We start from the raw sequence: 9,785 nt of genomic DNA, 5'->3' as shown, positions 1-9,785 counted from the left end.
TGGGGGTGTGATAGGGAGGTTCCTGCCCGTGTCTGTCACAGTGGAGGTGGGATAAGGAATGTCCCTGCCCGTGTCAGTCACACTGGAGGTGTGAGAGGGGAGGTCCTTGTCCCTGTCAGTCACACTGGAGGTGTAACAGGGGAGGTTTCTGTCCGTGTCAGTCACACCGGTGGTGTGACAAAGGATGTCCTTGTCCCTGTCAGTCACACTGGAGGTGTGACAGGGGATGTCCCTGTCCGTGTCAGTCACACCGGGGGTGTGACAAAGGACGTCCCTGGCAGTGTCAGCCACTTTGGAGGTGTGACAGAGGCTGTCCCCAGCTGAGCCCGCCCTGCCAGGGCTGTGACAGGGGCTGATCCCTGGCTCTGTCTGTCACAGGGAGTGTGACAGGGGCTGATCCCTGGGTGTGACAGGGGCTGATCCCAGCCCTTGGAGCCACAGCTCCGGGAGGAGTGAAGGGCTCCTGCAGGGTTTTGGGGTGGGACAGGCTGGGGAAATCCCTCCTGCAGGGTTTTGGGGTGGGAGGGGATGGGGACATCTCTTCTGCAGGGTTTTGGGTGGGACAGGCTGGGGACATCCCTCCTGCAGGGTTTTGGGTGGGACAAGATGGGGAAATCTCTCCTGCAGGGTTTTGGGGTCGGATGGACTGGGGAAATCTCTCCTGCAGGGTTTTGGGGTGGGAGGGGATGGGGACATCCCTCCTGCAGGGTTTGGGGTGGCCCCAGTGCAGCCGGAGCTGCTCGGTCAGTTCCATTTAAATTCCAGAATGGTTCAGGTTGGAAGGGACCACTCTGGATCATCTTAACTCGCCTTTCTGCTCGAGCAAGGGCACGAAAAAGAGGAAGAAAAAGAACCGGCTGAGAGTTTGTGATTTCCTGGGACACAACTAAAAGCTTCTCATATAAACTTCATGAAGAACTGCAGTAAAAATCCTTAGTGCTGAATGGTTATTGAATAGATTATTAAATGCTGTCCTGAGCCAATCTAAGAATTCTTTAGAACAATAAACCAATAAGTGCAGAGCCCAGGTAGAGATTTCCCCTTTAACTCTTCAGCAAGCTCATGGACGCATTCTTGGGGATTCCAGACCCCAGATCAGAGATGCAGCTCCTCCAAACCTCAGCCAGGAACCCACAGATGAGGATGTTCTTGCACAGGCACCTCTCATCCAGCACTAGAAGAATCTGGTTATTCCCTGGCAGGCTCCTTTACAGTCCTGGATATCCGGCCAAGTGTATTTCAGAATCAAACAGCAAGTTTTGCCTAGAATTTGCTGAGTCTTCATCAATATGTGCAGAAGAAAATCCAAGTTTGGAAAGCTAAAGCATGCCACAAAGTTATTCCTCAACCAGCCTACTTCTTACAGCCCTTGCTTGATTTGTTCCTGTTAATTTTCCCATGTTCTTTACAGCCTGATTCTGGATTTTGGACCTCTGTCTGGCTTTTGGTGTATGTGGGAAATAGATTTGTAAAAATTCTCAAAACCTGACAGAAAGATCACATAGTGTGCATGTGTATGCAAACATTGAGATAAGAAATGCTGACAGAAATGCCATAGAAGAAGACAGATACTGTTGAGAGAGAAATTAAACTAAAAACAAATTTCAAAAGATAGCCTTAACAAATAAGACAAAATACTTAAAAAATAAAAAAGTACATTATAGCAATACCCACAAAGATTAATTTTTGATGATTAGCTTTAAAGCATTTACAACATAGTGTAACAAAAGCTAATAAGCCGAAAAGCACTTACAGTATTTTATAATTAAGAAATAGTTGGCTTCTGGTTATAATAGTGTAAATTATAACATCTAAATTATCTCATCTTCACATGAAACTAAAAATAGAACAAAAGTGTTTTAAAAACTCAGTTACCCCATCTGAGTCAGAAAAAAGCTTTATCCAACAGGTGTAGTCAGAACTTGGGTTTTTTCAGTGTTTCTTCTGAATGTCTCATTCATGAGATGCCAGATCACTGGACCCAAAGATGTGGAAGAACCTGGCAAACGTCAGGAAAATGTGTGTTAGGGTAACAGGATGGAGCTGGATAGAGTGAAATAATTCCCTCCACCAGGGATCCTGAACCTTCTTTGAACTGAGTTCTTAGGGTCCTGTGTGGGTGTCCTTTCAAAATTCAGTGCCCCCAAAAGGCACTGCATGTTTAAGTTCAGTGGGCTGAAGGGAGCCCAGATTCTCCCTGGAAGTTACAAGCTCAAACTTCAGTCAAATATCAGTGAAATCCCTCTGGATTCAGCTCCTTCTTAGAAGAAACATTGCTTAGGACTTCCTTTTTCTGGTTTTACATAGAAAATTCTGAAGCTCTCAGATGTTTAAAGTGTTTATGGCAGTCTTAAAACAGAGTAGCCAGATGTCAGAAAACTCTATGGCCCATAAAGAATCCAAATTTGATGGAATGTGATGTTAAACCCTTCACAAAATGTATTAAGCTCCCATTGTGACAGCAATGTGAACCACGATTTCACATATTTTAGTGAATTTAACAGAAAATTTGAATTAAGAAATTACTCCACAGTAGATCTAACTGGCAAATACATTACAGATCCTCATCTGTCCTGACAGACTCTTCACATTTAAGACACATAAAAGTGAAGTAGCATAAATAAAAAGGATTTGGTGTCCACAAATGTATGTGTGGGGAATATGAATGTAGGGCAGGCACAAAACACCAATAATGTAATTTTAATAGGAATCATATATTGCAAGGAAGTGAGTAATTCAATTAGTTTTCAGCCTTCTCCTGGAGGATTACAGCTGATTTTTGTGTGTGTGTGTGTGCTGGAAGAACTCATCAAGGCTGATGGGAAAGGCTTAGAATGCAGAGTTTAATGAAATCATGGGCTCCTAGATGCAACATGTGAAAGAGAAAGCAGAAAACATTTAAATACCTCATTATTAGGAGGAAAAGTCAAAATATGTGGAAGTTGGTAGAGCTAAGTGTGTTTGTCTGAGGACCAACAGAGCAAGATCTCTGAATTTTGTTGTTATTTTATGCTAAAAGGGAAACACTGGCAGAGTGTTTTGTGTTATCAAAGCCAGAAGGGAGGTTTGGGGCTGTGCTGATGGATTTGATGAGTGTGTGGACACTTTTCCAGTCTGGGTGTGGGGTGTGTCCATGCTGGTTTTGTTGCCCTGCACAGAATCCATTCTCTGTCTCATCTCAACAGCAGCCACGAGGTTCTGCCTGGAGCTGCCTGGGGTCTTTGATCTCACCCACAAGGCATCATTTGCACTGCTCTGCATTATTTATCACCACTGAAGTATTTTCAATTAAACTGACAGATTAAACACTAACTTTGCCTGGCAGATAATGAAATTCTTGTTTCTTTCCCGAGGAAGCTGACGTGAAAGAAGCCAGGCACGGCTGGGCGCAGGAATTTGCACTGCCTGAGAGTTTCCACATTTCCTAACAAGTGAGCACTGTGTGATACCACAGGTGGGAGGCAGGCTTGCTTCCTGGTGCTGACAGTTGTCACAAAGGTGAGGAACACCCAGGTGATCCCACAGAAGCCCCACAAAGAGTGGGATGGAAGATTCCTCACCACCTTCCAGCCTTAGGTGCACCCTGTGAGACCTTCAGTCCAACAGGAAACCCATATGGAGCTGCAGTGGCAAGAAGAGGAGACCTAAAAATTTCCTGCCAAAAGTGTGATTGAATCAACCCACCAGCCCTGCCCTGCAGCATGGAGATGAATATTGAGAATTCTTTATCTCTGAACACTCTGAGGAACCTCAAGGGAGGATAAGTGGGGATGAGGAAAACATCATTTATTGATGCTTTTGAGGAGGAGCACATGGACTTCGGGCTTTTCCACCGTGATCCCTCAGAAGAGGGACACTATGGGCACTACACCATTCCTTGGTGGTTGTGATAAACCACAATTTGGAATTTTTAAAAACAATTTTAAAAATTTGTAATTTTTAAAAACAATTTTAAAAATTCATCATCTTGGCCCTACACAAACATACTTGGCTGTGGAGATGTGGGTGCATGTCCTTATGTATTCTAGAGTTTTCCTTATGAAAAAGGGGAGAGGGTGTGTGTTTGTCTTCTATGAGGGATGTGGAAGGGGTATGTGATTCTGTGCATCCTGAGTCTAGGTGGGAGATAGCCTTCACCCTGCCCAGCTAAGTAAGAAACATCTAAGCATTTAAAAATAACAGAAATCTTCTGAGCTGTTTTGGTTTTTTTCCTAGTTTGGGAAAGTTGGAATGACAGTTCTTCCCCTGCAAGGTTTGCCATTCCAAGCAGAGTGTGGGCTCCTCATGGATTCAAGGACTGTCATTAAAGGATTGTTGCAAACTTATTTTTGAAGTGCCTCATCTGAAGGAACTGAACTGCCACTTACTCTGCTCTCAGAAGAAACTTGCTTTTCCATGTGGAAGGAGCAGGTACATTTCTCTTCCTCACCCTCAACTCCCAGCAGAGCAGTTTCTGGTTTCATGTCTATTTTCAGCAAGATCTGTGCAACCACAAAAATAATACAGAGCTTGGAGCATTCTTCTATACCATATCTGGATGCTGGCAATGTACACTCTTGTTCATTTGTCATCTCAGTTCTGTATTTGCTGCTAATTGTGGAGCCCATTTCCCAAAGCTGGAGGAGTTTTGCTAGGAAAAGGCAGTGAAAAGCTGGGTTTGCTCTGGGTTTTTTCCCAGAGCTGGGTTTAAAGCTCCATGAGATTACACAGAGAGCACAGAGAGTGGTTTCAGCTGTGGACCATGATCCTGCTATGGCTTTGGCAAAGGCAGGTGGGATCCTTGGATGGTTGGGCAAAGGAGTTCCCAAGGAACTGGTGCCACTGTGAAAGGCCCTGGTGAGGTGTCACTGAAGATGCTGAATGTCCTTTTGGGTGCAAAGACTTTTCTAGCAGGAAGTGGGACACAATCCTGGGAGGTGGATTGATCCCTCTTGACAGGGGCAGGAGCTGTTTTTTTCTGACAAGGCAGGGCCTGAGAGGGAATCAATCCGTGCCACACTCCTGCAGGAAGACGGACGCACAGTTATTGCCATGGTGGGGGGCACAGGGGACACTCCATGAATTGCTGTGGGCTGGAGCTGAGGGACAGGAAGGGCGCTGAACCTGTTTGGGTGAGTCCAGAGGAGGGCACCAAGGTGATCAGAGGGATGGAACACCTCTGCTGTGAGGAAAGGCCAAAAGAACTGGGAGTGTTCAGTTTTTGGGATGACCTAATTGTGGCCTTGCAGTACCCTAAGGGAGCCTACATGAAAGATGGGGCAAGATAATTTGCAAGAGCTGGGGTGACAGGACAAAGGAAAATGGGTTCAAATTGAAAGAGAGTAGGTTTAGATTAGATACTGGGGGCATTTTTTTCCCTGTGAGGGTGGGTAGGCCCTGGCACAGGCTGCCCAGAGAATCTGTGGCTGCCCCTGGATCCCCGGAAGTGGCCAAGGCCAGGCTGGATGGGGCTTGGAGCACCTTGATCTAGAGAAAGATGTCCCTGCCGGCGGAAGGGGGCGGACCGAAAAGACATTCCAAGCCATACCATTCCATGAATCTATGAACAGGCTCCTGGAGCACCGGGATCCTCCGAGCCGGGGCGGTGGGGAGGGCCCGGCCGCGGAGCCAGGCCGGGAGCGGTGGCCGGGGAAGGGGACGCGGTGGCCGGGGAGGGGACACAGTGGCCGGGGAGGGGACGCGGTGTCCGGTCCCGCCCCGCTGCTGGCAGCTCCAGCCCGGCCGAGCCTCCACTGCGCCGGTGCCGCTGCCGCGGGCTCCGCGCCGGCGCGGGGGATGCGCGGGGGATGCTCGGGGCCGCATCGGGACCCGCAGCGCCCAGGTAGGGCCGGGGAACAGGGAATGGGCACCCGGGAAAAGTTGGGGGGGTTACGTTGCCTGGAACAAAAAAAAAAAAACAATCTCCTTTTTTAATATATATACATATATATGTGTATGTATTTATTGTTGGTATTATTGTTTTTCAGCCCACGCCGTGGTTTCCACACCCCCTATTTCTGGGTAGCCGCGGTTATGGAGTTCTCTTAAGCCAAGCAGCGCCAGCATCCCTTGGAAAGTTTTCCCGCCCCAAAGGCATCGGCAGCTCAGCTGGAGGGCTGGAGGTGAGGAATGCTCCTGTTAGCAGCTCCTTATTAAATTGTCGGGAATGGCTGGAGTGGGGGTGAGTCGAGCCACGCTGTTCCAGGCAGTGACTAATGAGGACTAATCCAGATTGTTTTCCATGTCTCCAGCAGAAGAAAGCGTGGCTTGTGCTGCTGATGGAGCCAGCCTTTCTGGAATGTGAATAAGAGCTTTCACTTAATGCACATCGCTGCACTGCCTTGATCACTGCATTTGATAAGCCTGCTGAAATTAAATAGGCAAGTTTTACATTTACGTGACACGTGGAAATACAGAAATATTTATGTTTTTACATGTATGTGTTCATTAATATGTATACTTATATTCAGTCTTATCCCACCTTCCAGTACTTGCAGGGACTTTACAGAAAATATGGAGAGCAACATTTTACATAGATAGAACAAAGGGAAACATTTTTAAACTAAAAGAGGAGAGATTCAGGTTAGTTATTAGGAAGAAATTATTTACTGTGAAGGTGGTGAGGCCCTGCCACAGGGGGCCCAGAGGAGCTGTGGCTGCCACATCCCTGGAAGCATTCAAGGCCAGGCTGGATGGGGCTTGGAGCAGCCTGGGTTAGTGGAAGGTGTCCTGCCCATGGCAGGAGATTGGAATAAGATGGTTTTTTAAGGTCCCTGCCAACCCAAACCATTCTGGGATACTGTAATTTCTCATCATTAGGAAAATTTAAAATTGGAATTATCAATTTATATTTGGTAGTGAAGGCTGGCTGATGATAGTGGATTTAACTTTATTGAACATTGTCTATGCTTTATGTCCTGAATGTGTATTTTCTACATATCTAATAGTAGATGATTCTGTTTCTTTTGCATATCTAATAGCCTGTCCCTTTCTTTGAATCAGAAAAATACCTTTGCTATTCTAAATTTATAAAATCAGAAGAATCACTGATGAAACAGGTGTTTTATATTCTAGGGAGGACTGTCAGAAGAGCTGAGAATGAGATGGACTTAGCATAAAGGACACAAAGTTCTGGGTGATGATGAGTTAGAGTTTTAACTTAGAAGAACACAGTGTTTGCCTCAGAGGATGGATGTGAGTGAGAATAACATTTGTGACACAGGGGGGAAGAATTCAAATTATCCCAGAAAGGCCACAGAGCAGGTGGGCCACAGCTGTAGGCCACAGAAGGAGGTGGACATGAATTACTCCTGCAGTCCTCCTGGAAACTCTGCTGGACCTGCAGGAAAGCAGGAGCTTTCCTGTGGAGACAAAGAAACCTGTGCCACCTACTGCCAGAAACAAGGTGAGAGCCCAGCTGGGGAGTTCCCCCCCTCCAGCTCCAGCTTCCACCTGCAGAGAGAGGATGAGGATTTAGATCACTGTTCCTCTGAGCACCCCAGGAAACCACGGATGATAACAAAACTCCGCGAGGACAACGGAAGCGCCGCTCTGGGAGATGCGCTTGGTGAGGAGCTGGAGCCCGTCCCCGAGGAAGCTCTTCCCTATCGATGCAAGAAGTGTGGCTCCTCTTTCCACAGCATGAGCGAGCTGCAGGAGCACAGGCGAGCTCACCTGCTGGAGAACTCCTACCGCTGTCCCATCTGCGCCAAAGGCTTCTCCCGCGCCGCCAACCTGCGCATGCACAAGCTGATCCACTCCAGCGAGAGGCCGCACAAGTGCCCCGAGTGTGACAAGGGCTTCATCCGCACGGCCGACGTCTGGAGGCACCTGCGCAACGTGCACAAGATCGAGCGCTCCATGGTGATCCTGGCCAGCGGCATGGCCAGGAACCCCTGGTCTGTGGTGCACCACAGCCAGCAGCACAATGCTGAGTGCCCGGCTTGTCCTGCAAACCCAAAGTCTCAGGAGGATGACTTCAAACCTTACGCGTGCCCGACGTGCGGTAAAGGCTTCGATAAGCCCAACCTGCTGTCCAAGCACAAGGTGATCCACCGGGAGGACAAGCCCTACAAGTGTCAAGAGTGTGGCATGGCGTTTGTGCAGCTGCTCAGGCTCAAGAGGCACCAGCAGACTCACTCCGGGGCACGGCCCTTCTACTGCGAGGAGTGTGGAGGGACCTTCACCCGGCTGGCATCGCTGCAGCGCCATCACCGCATCCACACCGGAGAGAAACCCTACTCCTGTAATTTCTGTGGGCATTCCTTCACCGAGTCAGGGACTCTACGGAGGCACGAGCGCACACACAAGTTGGACAAACCTTAATTTGGGGTCTCTGTGGTTGCTTTGTACCTGAAAGAGGTCTGCTCAGCTGGGCTGGAAAAGCACCCCATGGTGCGTGCTCTGCGCAGTCCAGACCCACTGCCCAGCATTGCTGCATCACAGGGAGCTCTGGAACTTGATTGCACTGCTGAGCTTTAAACTGCTTTGTATGAGAAAATAATCTAATTACCCCTGAGTAATGAAATGGGAGACTTGAGGAGACTGAAACCACTCGCATGTGCTTGCTCTGTCTCTGCTTGCTGGACTGGTGATGCATCCGCTCGAGCTTTGTGCAGGATCTGCAAGCAGAGGCTGGGAGAATTCACTGCATAAATTGGCCTTGCCCTCATGAGTGTGATGGCTCTTGGACACTGGCTTTGGAGATCTGTTAAGTCACTAAGTTAGAACACTCCAGGGTTGTCCCTCTGTCCCTTCTTGTATTTTGCTGAGTTTTTCTTTCTGTTACTCTTCTTTTTATTTGGAAGGGAAAGTATCGTGTTGGTTATTAAAAAAAAAACAAACTCAACTTACAAACCAGTTCCTTAATAAACACAACAGTTACCAGCTGTATTTCAGAATGTTTCTATACTTTATGCACTTTTGAGTCATGGGTTAATAATGGGGAAAGCTTTATTTTGGCTATGGTGGTGCATGGTCTTGAGGTGACACTTGTGTGTCTGATGGAGCCATGCACACTAAAGCTGACCAGCTGAGTATTGTGGAAGGAAATGTTTGAGGAAAAGAGCAAAAGACCAAATTGAAGCCACTTTTGCTCCTCATTGCACAGGAACCTTCTTCATTTAAATATTTTCACACATAGGGAAGCTTCCTATAACAAAAGCAAGGTCTGTGGTGTGTCCAAGTACTGCCCAACGTGTCTGTTAGACTCTTCACTTTGATTTAAATTCAAATGGTTAGTGAAGAAAAATTTCCTTAGGACTTAGCCTGGCAGACTTGGGCAGGTGTTGACAAATCCTCCAAGGCTGTAACTGCTGTAACTGTAATGCCTCAGTGTCAGCAATGGGGCTTTAACTTTGAAACTTAATAATGACTTTACATCTTCTCTTAACCACTGTGGTAGAAGTATCCAGTTTGTCCTGAAGTTGCAGCCTGAATTTCTTTTCCACGTCAGAAGGTTTTGCTTCTTTGCTTCCTTTTTCCTTACCAGCTGCCATATTTCATTAATTTTTTTCTAGGGCTTTCTGCCTTTTCAGTGGAAGGTTGTGCAGCAGAATGAAGGTAAAGCTCCAAGGTAATGTACTTTTGCATTTATTACCAGGTTATTTAATATAAAGTACTGATTGTGCTGTTTGTTTCCATATTTCATAGAATTAAAAAGGGATGTTTGCAGCTCAGCACCTCCCACCTGTGCAGAAGCTGAGCAGGTGTCACACAGTGGGTCCTGTTGTGTTTGATGTCAGGTTCTTGGTTCAGATCAAGATCTACCACTGTTCATAGCAAAACTTTAGCTTGATTATACATGG

The 9,785-nt window shown here is 47.1% G+C and overlaps 1 protein-coding gene and 1 long non-coding RNA gene across 2 annotated transcripts; both read left to right on the top strand.

The window, feature by feature from the left end:
- Positions 1-5,748: 5,748 nt before the first annotated feature.
- Positions 5,749-6,354, top strand: LOC128943370 (uncharacterized). Its single transcript, XR_008483695.1, has 3 exons — positions 5,749-5,821; positions 5,967-6,101; positions 6,231-6,354. It is a non-coding gene; the product is annotated as an uncharacterized LOC128943370 (long non-coding RNA).
- Positions 6,355-7,056: 702 nt separating this feature from the next.
- ZNF648 (zinc finger protein 648) lies at positions 7,057-9,574 on the top strand. Its single transcript, XM_054286298.1, has one exon. It carries the CDS (start codon positions 7,168-7,170, stop codon positions 8,302-8,304), a length of 1,137 nt encoding a protein of 378 aa, XP_054142273.1. The 5' UTR covers positions 7,057-7,167; the 3' UTR covers positions 8,305-9,574.
- The last annotated feature ends 211 nt before the right edge of the window (positions 9,575-9,785 follow it).

Source organism: Melozone crissalis, unplaced genomic scaffold (genome assembly GCF_028551555.1).
Source record: "Melozone crissalis strain CALT ecotype California unplaced genomic scaffold, PUWL_Pcris_2 ptg000045l_1, whole genome shotgun sequence".
NCBI classification, from domain to species: Eukaryota; Metazoa; Chordata; class Aves; order Passeriformes; family Passerellidae; genus Melozone; species Melozone crissalis.
This window is presented reverse-complemented; position numbering and strand designations above follow the sequence as displayed.

Coding starts and splice junctions, on each gene's coding strand:
- ZNF648 (XM_054286298.1), top strand. CDS start 7,168: ATGGATGTGAGTGAGAATAACATTTGTGACACAGGGGGGAAGAATTCA.